Source organism: Microcaecilia unicolor, chromosome 8 (genome assembly GCF_901765095.1).
Source record: "Microcaecilia unicolor chromosome 8, aMicUni1.1, whole genome shotgun sequence".
Classification (NCBI taxonomy): domain Eukaryota; kingdom Metazoa; phylum Chordata; class Amphibia; order Gymnophiona; family Siphonopidae; genus Microcaecilia; species Microcaecilia unicolor.
In genome coordinates this window covers 181,010,738-181,035,062 of record NC_044038.1, presented here as the reverse complement: position 1 = coordinate 181,035,062, position 24,325 = coordinate 181,010,738, and the positions used below count along the sequence as shown (strand labels likewise).

Below are 24,325 nucleotides of genomic sequence, written 5' to 3'. Positions count from 1 at the left end.
TTCTCCTCACATCAGTATGCTATGGTGCCAGATTCTGTGCATATGTACCAAGTTACAGAGGGAGCTGCAAGCTGTGGTCCTCTGTTGAAGGCTCAGCTCCACATGGGGTGAAAACTACATATGCACTTTCCCCTTAAGTTATGAACAAAGACTAACATCATCATCAGCCCAGAAGCAGCTAGTTTATTTATTTATTGCATTTGTATCCCACATTTTCCCACCTTTTTGCGGGTTCAGTGTGGCTTACAATATGAGTTAAATGTTGGATATACAATTTGTTACAGATTGGTTATGGATTACATTGTGCAGAGTTATGCAAAACAATCGAGGTGTCGTTAAGGAATGTAACAATGGAACACAAACATTGAAACTTTGGAAGGAAACAATGGGAGCTTAGAGGGCGATAATAAGGCATGAAGACGTATGGTATATATCTTTCTGTGAGTAAAGGTATGAGTGATGTGATAATACGGGAATGAGAGTTCAGAGGTGAATGTATGATGCATTAGTGAACAGTAAGTGTGGACTTTATGTGTTTTGGTTCTTTCCGTAAATTTTTTCAAAAAGATGGGTCTTCAATAATCTGCGGAAGGAAGCATGCTCGTTGATCGTTCTTAAGTTGCACGGCAGTGCATTCCAAAACTGCGTGCTCATGTGAGAAAAGGTTGACGCGTGTAGTGCTTTGTATTTCAAGCCCTTGCAATTGGGGAAGTGGAGGTTAAGGAAGGTTCAGGATGATCTTTTGGCGTTTCTGGGTGGTAAGTCTATTAACTCAGACATGTAGGCTGGGGCTTCGCCGTGAATGATTTTGTGGACTAATGTGCATACTTTAAAAGTGACGCGTTCCTTGAGTGGAAGCCAGTGCAGTTTCTCTCGTAATGGTTTTGCACTTTCATATTTTGGCTTTCCAAAGATGAGTCTGGCTGCCGTATTCTGGGCTGTTTGAAGTTTCCTGAATGTTTGTTCTTTACAACCTGCGTATAGTGAGTTGCAGTAATCCAGATGGCTGAGCACGAGGGATTGCACTAGGCTGCGAAAGACGGATCTTGGTTAATTCAGCTGAATCAAAAAAGCAACAACCCTTTCCCCACATTAAACATTACTGATACCTGCAACATTGTTTAAATGCACCATGACATTTGTTTGGTTTTGTAAACCCTCCAGTGACAGGGGAAAAAAAAAAAAAAAGCTGTTGCTGAATGTAACTCACTAAATCCAGAAATGACCTTGAAGTTACAAGCTACTGCAAACATCTTCATAGCTCCCAAATTCCCAGAAATACAACGTAAAACCAATAGTTTTACAATCTTGCTCTTTAATTAACAGAAAAAAGGCTGTATCAATAATGCCTCCACAAAAGAGTAGATTCTGGATAGTGAGAAAGATCAAGCCTTTATATTCACTTTAGGCTCCAATTCAGTTCTTGCAGGATAAGGCTGCTTCACCAGCAAATACTGAGCAAACAGAATTTTTTCATAGCACCAGAAGACTAAACTATAATTTCTGGATTTTTGACCATACAGAAAATACCTTATCATGGAGCAAACTTAAAAGAATACTTACACATTATAAGCAGACAATATAAAAATGTATGCAACTCGACATGCAGGAAGATGATCTCAAAACAGAAGGTTTTAGAAGGATATCAAGCTTGCAAGTCAAAACGTTGGCACCCACATACTGAGGATGATGAGACTGCAAGTGGTCATTTAAATAAATTGTTACATTTGTTATTATATGTCAAGATTAGATTCAAATATTTTCTTTGAATGAGTACCACCCACAGCGAGAACTGTTATATAGGCAAGACTGGCCAGCGAGTACGAGTACTTTATATACTGAATCTTTTCCTTGAAAAAAAAAAAAAAAAAAAAAAAACAGCTAGTCCCTTCCCAGAGCTTAGATACTGAAGAAAAGGTAAAAGTTCACTGCCCTCCTCAGAGTCAGCAAGTTCAAAAATCATTCTCTGTTCTGTAAAAGCTAAAGATTTACCTCTACTCTGATGTCCACTAAGATGAGCCCTTTCACACAATACTGCACAGCATTTCTGACTTTCGGACATTTAAAATGTATGTGAACCCTTTAAAACCAAGTCAGCAGTTTTTCCCCAGTGTACAATTATCTTCCATGTAAGATTTTACACCTTTCCTACTCTTCAGGTAACAAAAGGAAAAGGCCGCCAGTGGAATCAAGTGGCAGCAGCACAAGTTAATTGCCTGAAAATGTGCTCCATATCCTCTTTGACTCATCCTAACTTGCTTGTTTCTATTTTGTCTTGGCTATTCCCTTCTAAGCTTCATGTCCAATGTATCAAAGACAAGCTCATTTCAACTATCACAGCATTAGCTCTTCCAAAACACATCCTCATTGCTCCTAACTAGACCTCACTAAAACTATTAAAAGCTCCCAAAGCATCAAGAGAAAATCTAACCCTGCAATGTTATATCATCCTAATCAAATTCCTCAGAATTTCTGTATCAGACAAGGGAGAAGGTGAGTTGCATAGTGACAAGTCTAACAGAGGAATCTTATGTGCACAAGATGACTCTGCACCTTGAAAATACTGTTATATGCACAGGGTACAACTGTGCCTGCTATGCAAAATTCAGAAAGGGACAAACCTTCAATTTTCTTTTTTTATTCAGATATTTAGGGCTCATCTAATCAAGTGGTTACCTACTTTAGAAACATGTTTTCAATCTGCTTAAGGAGGGAAAGTACCTTTTAAAAAAATACCTAAAAACTTTCAAAAGTCCCATGGTTTTACAGTCCTCAGTGATCCTACATGTGGGTTTGCTAACCTTTAACAAATTTCATATGATTGCTTCCTAAATCAGGAGTGGAGAAAGCACTGTAAGAAAGCCTGAATGATAGCAAGATTCTAAATCTTAATGTTAAAAAAAAATCCAATAATTAAATAATTTATCATCTTGGGATTAAGAGCAGCCAACACAAAGCACATTCACATTATAGAAACCTAATAAATAGTAATAAAAAAAACATAGAGGTGAAATTCACTGTGAAGAGTCTGCTGTTCATTTGATCGATGTATAGTGATAGGATCATGTCACTGCTGTGACTCCACGGCTAACCCAACATGTGCATGACGGATGGTACGCCCGTGAAGCTTGTAGCCATCCTGGGAAACTATGGTCACCGTACCAGGCTTCATACCCTCACTTGGCACATGGCAAACTACTTCATGGTCATAAGGATCATATGCCCCTCCGATGGGGTTCATTTTGCGTAGGCCATGTTTGGCAAAAACGCTTTGTAGTTTGGCACCAATAAGCAGGAGTCCTTCAGAAATGGTTTGCAGTGCTGCTTCCTCACTGTTGAGTTTCTCTTGTGCAACATGCTCTGTTGTTTTCTCCACCATATCTGCTACCTCTACCAAGTCCCGACAGAAGCTCTGTATCCCTAAGGAGACAGCAAACATGTGTGACCAAAGGTCTGAAGCAGTTCCCATAAATTCTGCAGCCTAGTCAACATCAGTTGACAAAAATCTGTCCACTACTTTATGAAGACCAAGCCAGTAAAAACTCAAACACAAGCCTAGTTCTGTGAAACTTGTCACGGCTTCCAAACAATTAGAGCTGAAAACATAACAAAACAGAAACATATAAGTTTGCAGGATTCTACTTGGTTGGCCATCGCTATGGGGCCTTATCAAGCTGCAGTAAAAGGGAGCCTGTGGTGGTATTGGCATGTGTTTTTGATGTGCGTGGAGCCCCCTTTTACTGCAGCGGGTAAAAGGCTGTTTTTTTTTTTTTTTTTTTAAAGAAACATCCTTGCGGTAAGTGAACCACTTTACGTGCAGCCATTTCCCGGGGGAGCCCTTACCACCACTTATTTAGTTGATGGTAAGGGCTCCCACACTGCCCAATCACCGCCGGGTAAGCCCTGGCAGTACAAAAATAGAAAAACTTTTGTAGCGCTGGAAATAGAGTGCACCGGAGGTGGGAACTACCACCAGGCTCCTGTACTTCCGGATTGCTGTGTGCCAACCCTTTAGTAAAAGGGCCCCTAAATGTTCACTTTGTGGGAACCAGAGCTAAGCCCACACATATAAAATTCATTAACATCTATAATGCTTATCCTTTTTCTTCTAGAGCAAGAAGAATCTCAAGGAACATTCATGTACTTTAACATTCAAATTTATGCATTAATCCTTCTTAAGTGTTTTGAAAAGTTTTATGGCCTAAATAAGCAACACTGTGCATTGAAGAGTCAAAGTTGGATGCTGGAATCTGAATGCGTGTAAATTTTGTGGTATTGAAATTTAGTCACATAAAATATCTTTTCTTTTTTGGGAATGTGGGGAAAGGGGGACACAAGTCAAACTACACAAGAACAATGGAAAATGCAGTTCAGCAAGACAATGGCTAATCTCCTTTGAGGGGCTTGTTGAGTTCATTCAATGAGTTTTGAGATATATGTTCAATATCCTGGGAAAGATTTACCTACAATGCTTCTTAAGTGTATGCCTTTTTTAAAACTAGCTCTAAGTAATGCCATCAATCCTTGTATTCATATCTTCTTGTACAAATATGATACTTTTAAAGATCTTAAAAACCCAGCTCTTAACTGCAGCACTACTTTTTCCAAAGCAGAAATAACAGCTATCAATGAGCTAAGGTCAGCCCTGATCCAAGCTAATAGACCCTATCAGAAACCATTTACATTAATCTAGAAAACAGAAAAAGATAGGGTACAGCAAGCTAAACTGAAGTTGGTGGCTGTCATGCAACTGGCAAAGGCTACTCCATCATGTATCTTCAAGCTCTTTGGTGATATGGAAAATGAACCATAAGAAGAAAACATACAGGAGACCTGGAAAACGTAAGAGAGCCAAGAAATAAGGTAAGCTAATATGAATGAGCTACCCAGCACTGCGGTCATAAAGTTGTGCTCCCTCCTTTCCTTACCAAACAACTTGGCATCCTCCACAAACTTCTGGGTTCTTCTTTTAACATTTTCAGAGTCAGCCACAGCCCTTTGGTATCGTATCTGCTCAAAGAAATTGGGAATACAGTAATAAAAGAACGCTGCCTAGCAAGCATAGCAACGATTTATCCATCCAATATCCAATTAAAATTTGGCTTGCAATATTAACTGTTCTGCTGAGGTACAATAAATTGATTTACTATATGTGACATATGCAGTCCTTGTATGCTCAAAACCTAGGTCCAGTCTATCCTGTGGTTCATGATCGAAGTATACGTGAAGTAAATTACAATATACTGATACATACAACCATATTCTGAATGTAAAACATCCTCTCTCCCACACTTTTCAGGTTCCCAAGTCTGGTCCTGGAAAACCACTTGTCTGTCAGGTTTTCAGAAAATCCACAATGAATATGCATGAAAGAGACTTGCATATAATGAAGGCAGTGTATGCAAACCAAGTTCATACGTATTCATTGTGGATATCCTGAAAGCCTGACTGGCAAGGGGTACTCCAGGACTGGACTTGGGAAACAATATCCCAACAAATGAACCGTAGAAACAAATTCCCTGAACACAACTCACATTTAAATCATTGATTTGTTCCTCTAATTTCATGGCTTTTTTTTCCAGAGCACGAACAGTGTCCAACTGTTTTTGACTGGTCTGAGTATCATCCGTATTACAGTCATCCCCAGAATTCCTCTGTTGAGCAGCTGTACTAAACACACAGGAACATTCCCTGTAATAAGCAGAAACAAAATTCAGCTAAGACTAAGGAGCACCAGAAAGGACAAAGAATGGCTGCCTCAGCAGTGTCAAATGGCCACTGAATGCTCCCCCACACCACCATCATCTGCTGCACATTATTATGCTTAATTTCATTTATTGCTGAGAACCTCTCTATCTCCACCCCTCCCCCCAATTACATTCAAAAATAGACAGAACAAAGTCTTATTCGCTTTTCCCCATCACAGAATGTGCAGGTTTAAGTAACCAGTGTGATGTTCAACAAGCCATACATTAAGGGAACGCAGATTTTTCATACGCTGTTCTTTTATTCATTATACTAGCCATATTGGTCCTACAGAACTCTAGTTTGATGCCTTTTGGAAACAGAATTTGTAGTGTGCAAGAGTTTTCAAGATCAGAGGGGTCCCTTCTTCAGATTAGTGTTTCCATCATATTATTTCAAAAGCTCAGGAAGAACAGCTGTCATCCTTTCAAAGCCTATCACAACCTACAGCTTCCAATTTTACTTTTTAAAATTTGAATTTGACCTAGTTAGATCAATCAACTCAATCATCATGAATTAAAAGCTTATAAAGACTAAAGCAAACAACTTTTTTTCATTAAGGTGCCTACAACACTTCATTTACATAAATCAGTTGTTACTGTTGAGTTGTGCACACCACAGATTTTTACATTAGTGAAAGAATCCTTCATTGAATAGTCAGATATCTGGGTAAAACTAAACCTTATGGTTCAATATTATTGTTTTATGCAAGCTTTTTTTCTTGTGTGTGTTCTTTGTTTGCCGCTCAGAGTTGTATATAGATGGGATATAATTAAATTATTTTTAAAAATAAGACAAAGTGCATAAATTGTTTGATGAAAGCTGGACAGTAATCTGTTCTGCATATTCCTAACCAGGTCACACGCTCTCCTAATTGCAAGCTTCTAGTCCATAACCTATCACTTCCCTTAATGCCCATCTGGAGTTCAGAAGAGACTAACTGAGCAGGAGTATATCCCTGAGTTATTTATAAAGAACAGATCACGGCTTCAGAGGTGAAAGATAGGTTTCCAACACGTACTACAGTCATACCAAAGGTTGGAGTTTTCTGTAAGAAGTTCTTCTCCCAAGTAGACGGATTCTTTGGAAAGCTGTAATGTTGGGGGAGGTAGGGGAAATGCAATAAAAATTCTCTATATCACGTTCTCAAGAGTATTGCTTATACACACTTTAAAAATGCTTTCAAAGAATTGTCCAAAGTAAATACCTAATACTGTGAACTGTTTTAATTTTTATTTATACTTGTTTTGGTGAGAGACTGAAATGATCACTGCAGAAAAAGCCTACAATAACAGGGCCGTGGAAGACAATTATGTGAACAGAAGCTCCCCTACCCCCATTTCTGAGAGCGCCCTTGACCTTTCACATGCACATCTCTGGGAAGGTAGCTGGGTGGTTATACCGTGAAATGTTAGTAAGGTTAACAGATTTGATGCATAGTATATCTATGATAACCCAGTTTGTTGGTTGTGCATGTTCACAGAAATGTACCATCTCTGTAAAATTCACACTCTTAGTCAGGCTATGCAACCGCCTAACTACTTATGAACTCCACACAAGACCAAGTTAATTTAGCAGGCCATTTTGATAACATCTGGGTAAGAACCTCATCACACATAAAAGCTAAACTGCTTCCACAAAAAATAAAGCAGGCAGGCTACATGGACCTTACAATCATTATCTGTTGTCAGACTGTTTCTACATCTCATAGCCCATGTTAAAAAAAACCAAACCCTCCTGACAGAGCTATTGAATCAGATTTGTCCATAACATTTCTTCTCAGTATCATGCAATATTTGGACTAACTTTCAGAGCAGGATACTACAGGCCCTTAGTCCCTCCTTCTGTCCAGTTATATTTGCAAGTGTGTGACTAGCCTACGTGAAGCAGAGAGCTTCCTGCATGGCTTCGCTGGGCAGGGTGTTGGAGGAAGGGAGGGAGGAAGGGAGGCAAGTGTTGAAACAAAGGATAGGCAGAAGGCTCTGTCTCCATTCCACCTACTCCTCTCCCTCAGCAGACAACCTTGAACAAATTTGCCTTTCAAGACAGTTTAAAAGATAACTGTAGTCTTCAGCTTACCAGTTTTACATGGGAAATGTCTAACATTTACAAAGAAATACAGATTCACCAACAAAAAGGTGATTCCTTTCTATTAGAAATAAACAGAAACAGAACAAAGAATAAGACGATACCTCTTTTTTAGTGGACTAAATACATACATCTTTTGATTAGCTTTTAACAGCAATACTACTTTCAGAGTTTGTGATCTGAAGAAGGTATTGCCTTTGAAAACTAATCAAAAATACATTAAATTAATCCAGTAAAAAGTTTTTATTTTTATTACCTTTAAAAATGGACAAACATGGCTACCACACCACTTTACTTTTTACTGGACTAACTTAACTAAAGTCTTGATTAAGCACAAACAAAATATTTCTATACCTAAAAAGGTGTTCTAAACAAAAGTGATTTCAATTTGAATATCAATGGATGTTGGTGAATATGAAGGACTGCTCCCTTCCAAAAAAAAAAACCCAAACCCTGAATTTTAGTTCAGATTATAAGAGCCTAGCACTTACATCTACTTAATGTCAGCTGCAAAGAAACTGGAACTGATCTCAATATCAGAAATAAAATGAACCAAAAAGCCTACAAATCTGTTTCAGTAGGACCTATTACTGGAAAGCCATACTAATGAGCTGCATACAAAATAATTAGCAAGTTTTTGCACAAACTGTATCAGGAAAGGAGAAACAGGGGTGATATGATACAGACGTTCAAATATCAAAGGTATTAATCTGCAAACGAACCTTTTCCGGAGATGGGAAGGTGGTAGAACTAGAGGGCACGATACGAGATTGAAGGGGGGCAGACTCAAGAAAAATGTCAGGAAGTATTTTTTCACGGAGAGAGTGGTGGATGCTTGGAATGCTCTCCCACGGGAGGTGGTGGAGAGGAAAACGGTAACGGAATTCAAACATGCGTGGGATAAACATAAAGGAATCCTGTTCCGAGGGAATGGATCCTCAGAAGCTTAGCTGAGATTAGGTGGCAGAGCCAGTGGTGGGAGGCGAGGATATTGCTGGGCAGACTTATATGGTCTGTCCCAGAGCCGGTGGTTGGGAGGCAGGGATAGTACTGGGCAGACTTATACGGTCTGTGCCCTGAAAATGACAGATACAAATCAAGGTAAGGTATACACAAAAAGTAGCACATATAAGTTTATCTTGTTGGGCAGACTGGATGGACCATGCAGGTCTTTTTCTGCAGTCATCTACTATGTTACTATGGGGCTCATTTTCAAAGCACTTAGCCTTCCAAAGCTCCATAGGTTTCTATGGAACTTTGGAAGGCTAAGCGCTTTGAAAATATGCCTCTATGTTATTGAGGCACAAAGTAAAATTTAAATTGACCCCTATATATTTTATTAGTTGCCCCCTCCAAATTATACCCACAACCTAGGTTGAGAAACAATGCCTTCCAATTACTGGAGGCCACATAGACCCTCGATCATCTAAAATTTAAAGCTCCTCCCCTCCCACTGCCCTCCTCACAGCCCAGAATCTTCTCTTCCTACTTGGGCTCCTTCTCAGCGGGGCAGTAAAGCAGTTACTCACCTGTAGCAGGTGTCCTCCAAGGGCAGCTAGTCAAATATTCTCACATCTGGGTGACATCATCCAACAGAGCCCGGTGCGGACGCTGCCTACACAGATAGTAGAAAATTCTAGCAGCATCCCACCACGCATGCTCAGGTGCCTTCCCGCCTGACACACGAGCACAGGTTCCTTAGTAGAATAATATAGCTTAGGGAATATAACTCCTAGGGGAAGTGGGAGGGCATGTTAGGATACTTGGCCTGCTGTCCTCAGAGAACACCTGCTACAGGTGAGCAACTTTACTAATGCCCTGCTTGTCCTCAAAGTGTTCTCACATCTGGGAATCCCTAGCTACCAGGCTCACCAAGAACAACAATGCTAGGGCAATTGGGACTCAAAATGAAGAGGCCTTGAAAGTCAAACAACCTTAAACTAAACTATATACAATCTAGTTGTGGAAGTGCAGCCTAGAAAATAAGAAAGCTGGGCCTAAGAGAGTGGAGTTGGATTCTAGACACCAAACAAATTCTGCAGTACTAACTGACCAAACCAGCTGTCAAATTGGGTGTCCTGCTCAAGGCAGTAGTGTGATGTGAATGTGTGGACTGAAGACCACGTTGCAGCCTTGCAAATCTTAAATGGAGGCTGACCTCAAGGCTACCAACAATGGCTCTGACATTGAGCCTTGGCATGACAAGTCAGCCTAGCCTGGACAAAAGAGAAGAACATGCAATCAGCTAGCCAACTGAAAATGGTGCGTTTACCGATGGCTAACCCCATCCTGTTTGGGTCGAAAGAAACAAAAAGCTAAGCAGACTGTCTATAGGCTTTAATCCACTCCAGACAGAAGGATAAGGCTCGCTGGCAGTCTAAGATATGCAGTACAGTTTCACCAGGATGGGTATACAGTTTTGGGAAAAATGTTGGCAGAACAACTGACTAGTTAAGATGGAAGTCAGACACTACCTTAGGATCAAGAACTACTCTGTTCTGTTGTGATGAAACTTTATGTAAGGTGGATCAGCTACTAGGGCCTGAAGATCAATGACTGTGCAAGCTGAAGTGACCACCACCAAAAACACTTTCCAGATCAAATACTTCAGTTGACAGCAGTCAAGTGGTTCAAAAGGTGTTCTTGTCAGCTGGGTTAGAACATTGAGATCCCATGACACAGCGGGAGGGGTTGTGAATCAAACTAGAGGCTGTACAGAGCTGGGCTTACCCCCTACACAAAAATGGTAAGCACTGATTGCACTGAGATGCACCCTTTCAGAGCTGGTGCAGGAGGTATTCAAGCAGTTTTTATGTAGGGCAAGAGAAAGATCTAGGGCCTTGCTCTTACACCTGATGACAAACCTTCTCCATATAAAAGAATAACACCTCTTAGTGGAATATTACCTAGAAGCAAGCAAGATCTTCAGGCAGATTCAAGAACTGAAATTCTACTCTCTCAACAACCATGCCAAGAGGGCCAGGAAGTGGCTGGTTGGGATGCAGAAGGGACCCCTTGTTCTGCATTATGAGAGTCAGAACACACTCCCATCTCCTCTGAGGACAACTCCAGAAGGAGAGGGAACCAGATCTATCTCGGCCAGAATGGAGCAATCAGTATCATTGTTCCCCGATCTTGCCTGAGTTTCAGCAAAGTCTTCTCTATGAGAGGTATTGGAGGATACACGCAGAAAACCTTCTCCTCAATGATGGAGAAAGGCATCTGACGCCAGTCTGATGTGATCTGGACCTGGAGAAAACTGAGGGACCCTATAGTTTGAGATGAATGGCAAAAAGATCCGAGAGGGTACTCCACTCTCAGAAAATCTTGCGGGCTATGCTCATATTGAAAAAAAAACACTTGTGACCCATGTCCGCCAGGCTGTTGTCCTTGCTACCCAGGTACATTGCTTGTAGTTATCATCACATGAAGCAGGGCCCACTGCCACATCCATACCACCTCCTGAGACAAGGATAAGATCCCATACCCCCCTGCTTGTTCACATAATACATTGCAACCTGATTGTCGATTTGGATGAGAACAATTTGGTTCTGTAATTGATCTCTGAAAGCCTTTAGAGCATTCCAAATAGCCTTTAGCTCCAGAAGGTTGATGTGGAGATCTGTCTCTTCAGCAGACCACACTCTTTGGATGTGAAGCCCACCACGAGCCCCCCCATTCCAAGTTAAGTGAGGGAGGCATGTACGCAGGCACTTCTACAAAGGCTGGAAGGCTGTGGAAACCAAGACAAAAGGTACAGATGCACTCGAGAAGGGGATAAAGGAGGTGTATATCTTAAGACCACTGGGAAGCCAGAGAACATTGGCCACCTCTCCAATGGAGACAAGCAATGGGTCTGACATGCACTGTGGAGGCTATGTGGCCTAACAATCTCAACATCAGCTGAGCTGCGACCTGCCTGCTGCTCCAGTCCTATGAGGTGAGCGCTATCAAGCTATCTGCTCTCGCCAGGGTTAGAAAGGCCGGAGCTTGCACTGTATCTTGCAGGGCTCCTATGTATTCTAATTGCTGAGTTGGGAGATGGGACTTGGGGTAGTTTATGACGAACCCTATGAGTTTCAGCACCCAAAAAGTGCTCCGCAGTGACTCTTGCACTCCTTCTTGCGATGTGCTCTTGACCAGCCAATCATCTATGTAAGGAATCGTCTGCATAGCAATACTGTGACCACTGCTAGACATTTGGTGAAGCCCCTGGGAGCTGACGTGAGGCTAAAAGGTAGGCAGTATGCTATTGTGGATTAAGAACTGGTTAAAAGAAAGAAAATAGAGTAGGGTTAAATGGCCAATATTCTCAGTGGCGAAGAGTAAATAGTGGGGTCTGTGCTAGGACCGCTTCTTTTTTAACATATTCATAAATTATTTAGAAACATGAATAATGAGAGAGGTGATTACATTTGTTGACGACACAAAGCTATTCAATCACAAGAGGACTGTGAAAAATTGCAAGAGGACCTTATGAGACCGGGCATTCAAATGGCAGATGACATTTAATATAAGCAAGTGCAAAGTGATGCATGTGGGAAAGAGAAACCCAAACTATAGCCCACATGATGCAAGGATTCACATTAGGAGTCGCTGCCCAGGAAAAGATCTAAATGTCATATGCTGAAATCCTCTGCTCACTGTGCAACAGCAGCAGCTAAGAAAGCAAACAGAATATTAGGAATTAATAAAGAAACAGAGAACAAAACTGAGAATATATTATAATGCCTTTTTATTTGTTCCATGATCTTGCCACACCTCAAATATAGTATGCAATTCTAGTCCTGGATATCAAAAAAAGATATAGCAGAATTAGAAAAGGTACAGAGAAGGGCAATGAATATAATAAAGGGTATGGGACAACTTCCCTATAAGAAAATGCTAAAAAGACTAGGGCTCTTCAGCTTAAAGAGACAGTTAGAGAGATATGATGCAGGTCTAATAAAATACTGAGTGGAGTGAAAGAGGTAGACATGAATCACTTGTTTACTCTTTCTAATGAAGCTACTAAGTAGTAAATTTAAAACAAATTAGAGAAAATATTTCTTCACTCAACATGTAATTAAACTCTGGAATTTGTTGCCATAAAACGTGGTAAAAAGTTACCTTAGCTGGGTTTAAAAAAAAAGACTAGCATTATTTTGTAAAAGAAAAGTCCATAAGCCATTAAAATGGATTTGGGAAGATTCACTGCTTATTTCTGCAGGCCATCCAGGATCTCCATTCCCCCCCTCCCCAGGCGATCCGGATTCTCCACTCCCCCTTCCCCCTCAGGTGATCCGTGCTCCCCACCCCCTTCCCCCTTAGGCGATCTGGTTCTGGATCCCCCCCCCTCCCTCCCCCTGTGATCCAGGTTGTCAACTCCCCTGCAGGTGATCCAAGCTCTCCACTCCCTCCCCCTGCAGGCGATCCGGGCTCTCTACTCCAGCCCTACAGGTGTTCCGGGCTCTCCAATTCCCCCCCCCCCCCCCCCACTCAATTCCCCTGCAGCAGCCAATCTGGGCCCTCCAATCAACCCCCCCCCCCCCCCGCCAATCTGGGCTCGCCAGAGTCGCCAATTCCCCCCTCCCCCATCACAGGCAATCCATTCCACCCGCCCCTGTAGGCAATCCGGGGTCTCGACACCCCCACCCTCACCAGATATCTGCTATGGGCCTGTGTTACAGTGAGTGTGCCTCCCCCCCACCATATGATGAGCGAGTACCTAAGAAGTTTCCGACTCTTCGCTCGCCAAGTGTCTGGTGTGGGAGCGGGTTGCAAGAGACTCACCACGTGTCTATAATGCGGGAGAGAGTTGGGGTCTGGGGAAGCATCATCACTTGCTAGATGTCTGGTGTGTTGGACTGAGAGCGGACTGGTGGGGGCCACTTGCCACTCAGCAGATGTTCCAGCGCGTGGAGGTGAGTGTGTTGTGCATAGAGTGTGGGAGGAGGTCAGGAGAGACTCATCCCTCGCGGGTGGCTGGGAGTGAGCCTATCACGTGGTGCGTGTGTCTATGGGTCAGGGGACTGACTCATCCCTCGCGGTTGGCGGGGTGGGACTGGGAGTGAGCCCGTGGGTCGGGGCAGACTCTCGCAGGTGGCCGGGATAAGCGGCCGCTTTGTCTTCAACCTCTGCCTCCCGCTCCCCGAGGTTTCCTCCACACGCTGAGACGAGCCACACCTCTCCCTCCCCCCCCCCTTCCATTCCACAGCTCCCATTATACACATCCCCCAGACCCGTTACCCTCCTTACTCGACACGCTGCGCGCCGTTCAACTGCAACAAACCGTTGACCTGGGCGCGAGCCACTCGCAGACACCGCGCGGCCATGATGATACGCTCAACTCCTCACTCCCAGTCTCAGCCAGGCGCGCCGCCGCAGAGCAGACAGACTACGAGAAGAAGCACGCGCAAGCGAGAGGGGCAGGACCCATACGACACCACGCACTCACGTGACGGAGGCACACGTATACATGCAAGGAGTGACGTCAATACGTTGAAGCCACTAGGTTGGTCTATGTTTCCCCTCCCTCCCCCGTGCAGCCGTCATTCCGGTACACTCAAAGCAAAGCAAGGAAACCTAGGAGCTGCTGCATCCACATTGTCGTTGCTAGCATTTTTATTTAATCTCACTTATATTATCAAACATGCGGGCTTGTGCTGAGGCAGCTTGGGCAGAGAAATTATATTTGTTAATTGGTGTTTAAAAGTTTGGTTCAGTTCTGCAAGTGATGGAGGAATGCCTCTGGTTTCAATTGCTCAAGAATGTCTAGCTTTTGCTAGACTAGAGTTTAAAAGGTCAGAGAGAAGTAATTATTTACCACATCTGAAGGCCATTGGGCATAGTGGATAATCTCGAGGGATCAACAAGCAAGCACTGTTAGAAGATAGTTTAAAAAAAAAGATTAGGCTAATGTTGATTAGAAGAAAATAGAGTACATTTAAATAATTTTTGATGAGTTAGATTTTGTTTTATAAGGAATTCTGATTTCTGCTTATTTTAGAATATGTTTTATTCTGTGTAATTAATAAGTTCTATTTCTATGTAGAATATCTTTTCAATTCAACTTTGTCTGACCTTTCAAGTGATATTTCTGCAAGTGTAAATAGATCATCTGGTTTGAATTATCCACAGTCCTAGCTAGGTGAAAGAGGTCAGGAAAAGTCAACTTTGTTTCTTGATGAATAGCTAAGTGTAGGACTGGTCCTGAAAGTAATAACAAACTATATCTGTGTGAGATTAAGTAAGATTGGCCCCTTGACCCCTTAATGAATGCCAGAACCCAGTTAGTATGAAGTTGATTGGGAAACTGATTATGTGAATAATAAAATGCCAAGAGATAGGTGCCACAATGTCTAGTGTGAGAGGCCTCAGGTCATAGGTCAGTTTAGGAAATATCAAACCTATGTAAATGATATTTTGAAGTAATGTGTAAGTAATGATTAGTTCAAGGCAGGGTAATCAATCTATTCTTTACCATCTGGAAAGTAAGGGGGGCTAGAGGGGTTTAAAACTGTATATAACTGGGAGCACAAGCAGCTTACGTTAGAAGAAAGAAGGAGAGAGCTAAGAAGAAGAGAAGGCGCTGAGACAGAAGCCATAAGATCCAGAGAGCTGAGAAAGAGAAGAAGAGACTTAGAGGCAGATGCAGCAACCAAACGTAAAAAAATCTAAATCGTTAAAGTCCCTAACGATTTTAAAATAACGAAAAATGCACCAAAAAAAAAAGTCACACATGCTGAGATCGGTATTGAAACGTACAATGTATCAAAGAATCACAATACACATCGTTAATCGGCCCCCAAATCATGCGCAGAGCAGCCAAGCGTTATGTTAGCTGCTCTGCGCATGCCACAAACAGTCAAAACACAGTCAAATCACAAGCACATGGCTCCCAAATCAAAACAAAAATAAAAAAAAAAGGGTCGGGAGGGGGCAAGGGCGCTCATCAGGAGCGTCCTGTACGGACGGCCTTGCCCCCCCCCCCCCCCCGCTGCTCCCCACTTTCCGCCGCTCCCCCCACCCCAAAAAAGCAAAATTCTAGCAGCCCCTGCCCCCCTCCCTTCCTCACTACTCTCTCACCTCAGCTCCGCCTCCCGACATCCTCCGTCCTGTGCCCCGCCCCCTTTTGGGGTCGTCGCCGCCATTCTCCTCCTCCATCGGGCCCCCCTCCCTCTTACCGGGCCCGTGCAGCGCCTCTCTCCTCTGTCCGAAGGCGCTGCACGGGCAAGAAGAAAGCTGATGCCTGCCTTCGCCCAGCTTCGATGGCGCGTCTTTCTCCTGCTGGGCCCGCCCCTGTCTGACGTCAGTAACCTACGTAGGTTACTGACGTCAGACAGGGGTGGGCCCAGCAGGAGAAAGACGCGCCATCGAAGCTGGGCGAAGGCAGGCATCAGCTTTCTTCTTGCCCGTGCAGCGTCTTCGGACAGAGGAGAGAGGCGCTGCACGGGCCCGGTAAGAGGGAGGGGGGCCCGATGGAGGAGGGGAATGGCGGCGACGACCCCAAAAGGGGGCGGGGCACAGGACGGAGGATGTCGGGAGGCGGAGCTGAGGTGAGAGAGTAGTGAGGAAGGGAGGGGGGCAGGGGCTGCTAGAATTTTGCTTTTTTGGGGTGGGGGGAGCGGCGGAAAGTGGGGAGCAGCGGGGGGGGGGGGGCAAGGCCGTCCGTACAGGACGCTCCTGATGAGCGCCCTTGCCCCCTCCCGATCCTTTTTTTATTTTTATTTATTTATGTGTTTTCTGACGTCCTTTGGACCAATCACAGCGCTTTTAGCTCTGCTAATGCGCTGGGATTGGCTCAAAGTTTGTTTATTTTTTTACTTAATGATTTTTCCTGGCACAGAGCTGTCCTAACGAGTGGTCCAGACCTCTCGTTAGATTTCCTGCCTTTTTCCTGCGTAAAGGCAATCGGAAAAGGTTAGTGCATGTCGTTTCAATGGGGTTTTCACACTAATTGCTCATCTCCATTCCGTTTTCGTTAGCTGCTGTCTTCCTCGGTAAAAGCCCTTTGATGCATGCAACGGATCAAATTTTCCTCGTTGGAGAGTCATTAAAGGCTCATTTAGCTTTAGTGCATCTGCCTCTTAGTGCTGATGTCCTACTTTGTTTGCTGGCAAATAAAGAAGATTTCTCCCTCATTCTGGTGTGTGCTGTTGACTCCTGAAGTACCACAGATTCTGCTAACAATAGTGGTAATTCCTGCAACAGTGCAGCATACGGATTTACACAGTAGAAGTATAAGAACGGAAGAACTTTTCATAGGTAGAGACTCGTTATTATAAATCGTAATTTGGAGAGGCTGGTTATAGGGACACCCTAGCATGTGTTAGATTCGTGGTGCAGAGATTTTTTTTTCTCCTGGTAAAGGGCCACTAAAACAGACACCATGTTATGAGAATCAGTTGCTTAACATTCAAAGCTTTTATTTTTATTATTTATTTATTTGTTTGATTTTTACTCACACCTTTTTTCAGTACTATCTCAAGTTAAGTTATATTCAGGTATACTGGATATTTACTTATTTATGACATTTATATCCCACATTAAACATGAATTAGGTTGAAACCTGTTAGCATTTTAATTTTTTTTCCTGCATCTACATCAAAAGAAAAAGATGGCATGTGGGAACTTGCACCTTTTGTTTTATAGATTACAGTGGTAAATTATAAAAATGCACTTCATAATTTTTACTACTATTTAAAAGATATTGAATAATGACAGCAGCGCTATCTTCATGCAGAAGTCCAGAGTCAATCTAACACCTGTGTTTACCAATGCGTGCTATAGGCGTGTAAGCGTTTTTAACACACATTAAACACTAATGCAGTCAAATGCTAACATGCCTTAAATTTATAGGTGCATTAAAATCGCAAACGTGCCTTAGTAACCATACCCCTAAATGTGCCAACATTGTCCAGTTCAGCTGCCAAGTTCATACAAAGTTAATTATGTTCAGTGGAAAATAAATTTGTTGCCTCGGGCTGATTGCTATGTGAATATTCTGTCATTGTTTCATTATTGCTATCACGTATTACATATTATGGGCGTTTGCTTTAAACTTTTGATTGTTTTAATTTGTTTATTCAGACATTACCTGCACCTGGTTTTGCTTTTTAAGCCCAAAGGTGAATCCTAAGGGTGGCTGAACAATTAGGTGTAAACTGTGTTGTTTCTTACTTTACTTGTTATGGAGTGCTTTGGGTCCTCCTGATCTGTACATCTGCTATCTGGAATTTTGGAAGATGGAAATAAGAAAATACAAATTAAATTTTGGATGTACTTTATAGAAGTAGTTGTTTACTTTTGCAATGTGATGGATGCCTGTTCTGATGTGTGCAAGAGATAATCTTTGAATAACTGCCTATGCTTATTACTATGATTTCTGAAGATATGGCATCATTAATGGACAAACTTTTAAATGCCCAGTTGGGTATATAGGCTGATCTCAACTTTGTTAAATGTTTCACACACATTCATCTATTTGTTCCCACCCGTTCATCTGTGCAGACGATGTCACAATTTACATCCCTTTCAGACACAACTTATCAGAAATCGCCAGTGAAATCAAACGCGGTTTGAACATCATGGACTCATGGGCAAATTCATTTCAATTGAAACTGAACACTGAAAAAATACACTGCCATGTGTAAAACCTGTCTTCCTGAGGGAAATATTCCATAACCTAATACAATCAATGATACTAAGCCACGCATACTACTGCAGTGGAATCTATGCTGGATGTAGAGAACAACTCACAAAGAAACTTCAGACGGCCCAAAACAGCAGCCAGGCTGATATTTGGTAAAACACGATTTCAAAGTGCCAAACCCCTCCGAGAAAAACTACACTGGCTCCCAATCAAAGAACGTATCACCTTCAAAATATGCACCTTGGTCCACAAGATTATCTACGGTGTAGTCCTAGGATACATGGCTGACCTGATTGATCTCCCAACCAGAAACAGAACCAGTTCATCAAAACTTACCTAAATCTCCACTACCCAAACTGCAAAGGTCTCAAATACAAAACAACCTACGCATCCAACTTCTCCTATATAAGTACACGGCTATGAAACACACTACCTAAAGCTGTGAAAACAATTTATGACCATCTAAACTTCAGGAAATCACTAAAGACCTACCTGTTCGGAAAGGTATACCCTACCGACACCAAATAAATGCCTCAACTCAGCAACACAGCAAAACCAAAGATCATATTGGACACTATTTACCCCCCCCCCCCCCCCATTCTTGACCCCTAACATGCCTGTAACTTGCCTTATTCGACCCTAACATCTAATTGTATTTGTTCCTCCACCGGACCTGGTGATTGCCTTTTCAGTACTATGTAAGCCACATTGAGCCTGTAAATAGGTGGGAAAATGTGTGATACAAATGTAACAAACAAATAAATGATATAACTGGATTTTATTATTCTGTCTCACTCTAAGTACATAAGAACATAAGTATTGCCATATGGGGACAGACCGAAGGTCCATCAAGCCCAGCATCCTGTTTCCAACAGTGGCAAATCCAGGCTACAAGTACCTGGCAAGATCCAAAATAGTACAATACATTTTATGCTGCTTATCCTAGAAATAAGCTGTGGCTTTTCCCCAAGTTCATACTAATAATGGCTTGTGGACTTTTCTTTTAGGAAGCTAGCCAAGCCTTTTTTAAACCCTGCGAAGCTAACTTTTTTTGCCACATTCTCTGGCAACAAATTCTAGAGTTTAATTACATGTTGATTGAAGAAATATTTTCTCTGATTTGTTTTAAATTTACTACTTTATAACTTTATTGCATGCTCCCTAGTCCTAGTATTTTTGGAGAGTAAACAAACGATTCACGTCTACCCATTCTACTCCACTCATTATTTTATAGACCTCTATCATATCTCTCCTCAGCCGTCTTTTCTCCAAGCCCTAGCTGCTTTAGCCTTTCATCATAGGGAAGTTGTCCCATCCCCTTTATCATTTTCATTGCCCTTCTCTGTACCTTTTCTAATTCCACTGTATATTTTTTTTAGATGCAGTGACCAGAATTACACACAGTATTCAAGGTGCAGTCACAGCATGAAGAAATACAAAAGCATTATAATGTCCTCATTTTTGTTTTCCATTCAAATCCTAATAATATCTAACATTCAATTTGCTTTCTTAGCTGCTGCCGCTGCACATGGAGCAGAGGCTTTCAATGTATCATCAATGATGGCACCTACATCCCTTTCTTGGTCAGCGCCTCCTAACGTGGAACCTTGCATTACGTAGCTATAATTCGGGTTCCTCTTTCCCACATGTATCACTTTGCACTTGCGCACATTAAACGTCATCTGCCATTTAGATGCCCAGTCTCATAAGGTCCTCTTGTAATTTTTCGCAATCCTCTCGCGATTTAATGACTTTGAATAGCTCTGTCATCAGCAAATTTAATTACCTCACAAGTTACTCCCATCTCTAGGTCATTTATAAATATGTTAAAAAGCAGCAGTCCCAGCACAGACCCCTGGGGAAACCCCTTCTCCATTGAGAATACTGACCATTTAACCCTACTCTCTGTTTTCTATCTTTTAACCAGTTTTTAATTCATAATAGAACCTTACCTCCTTTCCTATGACTCTCCAATTTCCTCTGGAGTCTTTCATGAGGTACTTTGTCAAAGGCCTTCTGAAACTCCAGATACACAAATCAACCGGCTCACCTTTATCCACATTTGCTCACCCCTTGAAATAAATGTAGTAGATTGGTGAGGCAAATATAAACCACATTGAACCCGACTTTGCTTGGAATAATGTAGGATATAAATGTTAAAAAAACAAAATCCTTTATTCTCCACCCGCTGGATAGTGATGGCACAAGGAAAGCAAATTTGGTCCAGTGAAGACTAACTCAAAATAAACTGTATAACCTTTTTCTTTAGCTGGGCCCTAGTATTATGTTTGATCTATTCTTATTGTACACCGCCTTGAGTGAATTCCTTCAAAAAAGAGCTAAATAAATCCTAATAAATAAATAGTATTACCATATTGAAAATGTAACCATACCATGCCTCTGTGGTTATGTTCCACTAATAAGTTAATAACTGGGTTTCTTGAAAGCATTATATAACCTTTGGGTTCATGACTAGGAAGAAAAACATATACTTGTTTATTCAATATCACCATTCCTCATGTACAGCCACAAAACTACCTTTTAAAGTGGATAGTGTTCATAATGATCTCCTTTTATTATCGACCAGATAGAAGAGATAAGAGTTTTCAGTTTCGGCACAGTAAACATCATCACAAGAACAAAATCTAGCTTGAGATGCAATAAAATCAAGACAGTGGTAATGAATTGTGGATTTTGGACCAAAGGAATTTGTGCAATGCCAAAACCTATCAAAGAGAGAAATTGCAGATTGGCTGAAAACACATTTGTAACATGAGAGAATGTGTTTGTGTCTATGTAAATTAGCTTGGCACAGGGTATATTCTTATCATACAGGATAAAACTGGTTTCTGGCATTCCTGGGAATCAGAGGCATATGAGATGAAGTTTTGAGTTTTTCCTGTTACCTCTTGCCCGACTTTCTTGTGCTGCACATTGTCAGCAGTACAGAGTAATCCTTGTTCGCGAGAGAGATAACCAAGTATTATGTTACAAATCAGCAGTAGCTCAAAAAATTTTGTTACTGGTAATACATTTACAGAATTTGCAAAACCTTTTTTTGTGATACTATAAACATTTGCATTTAAAATCCACTATCAAACTAAGGAGGTGAAATGAGGGAATCTGATGTACTAGAGATAATCTCATAAATCAGTCTTAATTTTAGTAGTATATATATGCAATAGCAACACCATGAATGTACTACCCTGGGTTATGTTTATGATAACAGCTTCCTCATCATCTCTCCAGGCGAGGGCCTTGCCTTGCTACCTGAAGAAGCGAGAGGACGTTTGCTTCTCAGGCTCTGTGTTTGTATTTTTTGGAGAAGCCAGGAAAGGAGGAGCAGCCTCTAAGACAGCAGTGGCCTGGTGGCAGCATATATCATTCAAGGACAGGCAGCACTGTATCTCTGAAAGCACATTCCAGGAGAGACAAGCAGTATCCTGGGTGGAGCATAGTTTGATTCTGCTCCAGGAAACTTGCAAGGTAACCACCTCGTCATCATTGCGTTCCTCTGTGAGCCCTCGATGTTGGATATATTCCCTGTGCATCTGGACTGGTCTGGAGGGAAGGTGAGGAATTTTGGCTAGTTAGGGGTTGCACAGAACCCTTTATAGGGTAAAGGCATTGAACCAGTTGTTCTCAGTCTCCTCCTGCTGGTAGGAGAGTATATAACAGAAAAGATCTAATTTTTCCATTGTGACTTATAAGCTGCATTAACAAATGCTAGATAAGACCTATCGCCAGCACTGCTTCTGTACTTGCAGCTAATTATTTTTGTCTTATGTAATAAAGCGTCATTTCTGTGAGAATGTACAGAATTACTGAGCTGCTTATTGTGTAATTTCAGAAATTCAGTTCTCTTACAGTGCGAAGATGTAGAGAGGGGAGGAAGAACCCAGAACATACCTGTTTATTGTGGCAAAAGGAATAAACCCTGATAAAAAGAAAAGTGGGCCCATTCAGCCTTGTTCACCAACACCATTAAAGACCCCACATGTCTGATCCATTTGTAAGTCCTGGGAGCTTTGAAACAACCCAATTAAAGACTGTTTTTCTACAATAAGGTCTGTTCTTTTCTTCTTTTCCACGTTAGATAAAAAGCCTGCAGCACTATCAGCAAGTTTTCATCAGGCACAATTTCTGTATTCATTTTTGCCTGTTAGCAAGTTTATGCCTTGGCTAGAACTTGCACCAAAAACTGATTTGTAGCATTTTTACTGAGGGCTCCTTTTACAAAGCAACGCTACGGATTAGCATGTGGTGAATGCACAGCCCATGAGAACTGAATTCAGCGCATGCTAATCGGTAACGCCACTTTGAAAAAGGAGCCTGTAACGTATAAACAGTACTTTCTTTATTTTCTTGCTAGACCAGCCCAGACAAGTGGGTTGCACCCCCCAATCCAGCAGACGGAGGCAGAGAACACTGAATTTTAGCGACATTATTGCCACTGTAGGGACTGGCGCAGTCCAGTATTCTCTGCCTCCGGCAGATGGTTGCAGTCTAGATTGCTGCAGCAGCAGTGAGATCTGGGTCCTGAGACTTGGGTCATGATTGAAGTTCTAAGCAGGCCACTACCTTGAAAGACGCTCTTGGGGTCAGTCCACAGACCTTCCTCTGACTGAGCAATTGAAATCTGAAGCCCTACTGCCAGGTCTGGGCTAAGGTTTTCTCACTGTGGGCACAGACCTGGGCAGCGAGGGCCCCATAGGGTCCCTGCTTAGAGGTATGCTCCTAAGAGGCTTCAGGCTTTCTCCCACAATTGGTCTGGTGGTGTGCAAACTTCTAATAAATAAATATGGAATGCTAATCCCAGTGGTGTGATCTTCAATTTATGTCAGCTATATCTCTTCACAGGGAGGCAAGGATGCAACGTTAATTATCTCAGTTGTGGACCAAGTTGCAGTGCTAGTGAGCAGCTAGGATAGCATTTCAGATCTTTCCAGCCCTGCATCTCCCAGTACGCTGTAGCTTAGTAAACGCCAGTGAATAAGAAGGCAGAGTTGTTGTTTTTTTTTTTTTTTTAAGAAGCATGCATATATCTGTAAGCACAACAAACAACATTTCAGTTTAATGTCTAACCTGCCCCCTCTCGGGGGGGGGGGGGGGGGTGCCATATCAGTTTCTGAAGAAAGGGTAGTGTAGTCCTAACAGGTTGAGCTGCTTATTCTGTTTGCTCACCTGCCTTCTGTGCACCTAGAGAAGATGAAAGGTTAAAAAGTGCCATACCTTCTTTAGGATGAAGCCTTTCCTACAACAGTATGTGCAGACTTGAGGAGACAGTCTGACATCTGGGTTCAGCACATTTCCCTCCACAGCTGTTGCTTTTCAAAGTGCTGATAAGGTTAACAAGCCCTATTGACCCCAAATGTCACAGACTGTGATTCCAGCTTAGACAGACCTTTTAAGCACCTCAGATGCTCAGTCATAACAAACAACATGGTACAGATGTCTTTATTAGAAAAGACCCAAGAAATGCATAAAGTGCACGGAGTTCCTGGACAATACAGAGAATATAATATACAAAAGGGTTTTTTTTCTTCATTTTACAGTTCTAGACTTCCCTGGCATAGCAGAGAATAGTATTTACATGGCAGAGAGAGAGAGGTGGGAGGGGTGAGTGGGCTCAGAGCCTCCTGGCAGGGTCTCTTTTGTTCTCTCTCCTACACCTTGTGGGGAAGGAATCTTTTATAAGACACACGTACATGAGGGGAAATCTCTCCTCTTCATCCAGATTGCTAAAAACCTTGTGCACTTGCTACAGTTAGGTGAATGGAAGAAGAGAGATGATATTCCTTTCGTGTCCATTGTTCTGATTTTCTAGAACCATTCAGCAAAGCTTATTAGAAACACAGA

At 42.1% G+C, this 24,325-nt stretch overlaps 1 protein-coding gene across 2 annotated transcripts; it reads right to left on the bottom strand.

Annotated features, from left to right (window-relative positions):
* Nucleotides 1–1,297: 1,297 nt before the first annotated feature.
* Nucleotides 1,298–14,221, bottom strand: GRPEL2 (GrpE like 2, mitochondrial). Of its 2 annotated transcripts, none has more exons than XM_030211818.1 (4): nt 14,071–14,221; nt 5,535–5,691; nt 4,929–5,010; nt 1,298–3,420 (listed from the first exon to the last, which is right to left on the bottom strand). In XM_030211818.1, the coding sequence occupies exons 1-4, from the start codon at nt 14,145–14,147 to the stop codon at nt 3,068–3,070; spliced, it is 669 nt and encodes a 222-aa protein (XP_030067678.1). In that variant the 5' UTR covers nt 14,148–14,221; the 3' UTR covers nt 1,298–3,067. The 2 variants fall into 2 exon arrangements, with proteins under 2 accessions (XP_030067678.1, XP_030067679.1); XM_030211819.1 differs by lacking the exon at nt 14,071–14,221 and adding an exon at nt 13,606–13,854.
* Nucleotides 14,222–24,325: the final 10,104 nt, after the last annotated feature.

Coding starts and splice junctions, on each gene's coding strand:
- GRPEL2 (XM_030211818.1), bottom strand. CDS start 14,147: ATGGCCGCGCGGTGTCTGCGAGTGGCTCGCGCCCAGGTCAACGGTTTG. Junction 5,692..14,070: donor AACGGCGCGCAGCGTGTCGA/GTAAGGAGGGTA, acceptor TGCTTATTACAG/GGAATGTTCCTGTGTGTTTA. Junction 5,011..5,534: donor AACAAATCAATGATTTAAAT/GTGAGTTGTGTT, acceptor TTCTTTGAGCAG/ATACGATACCAAAGGGCTGT.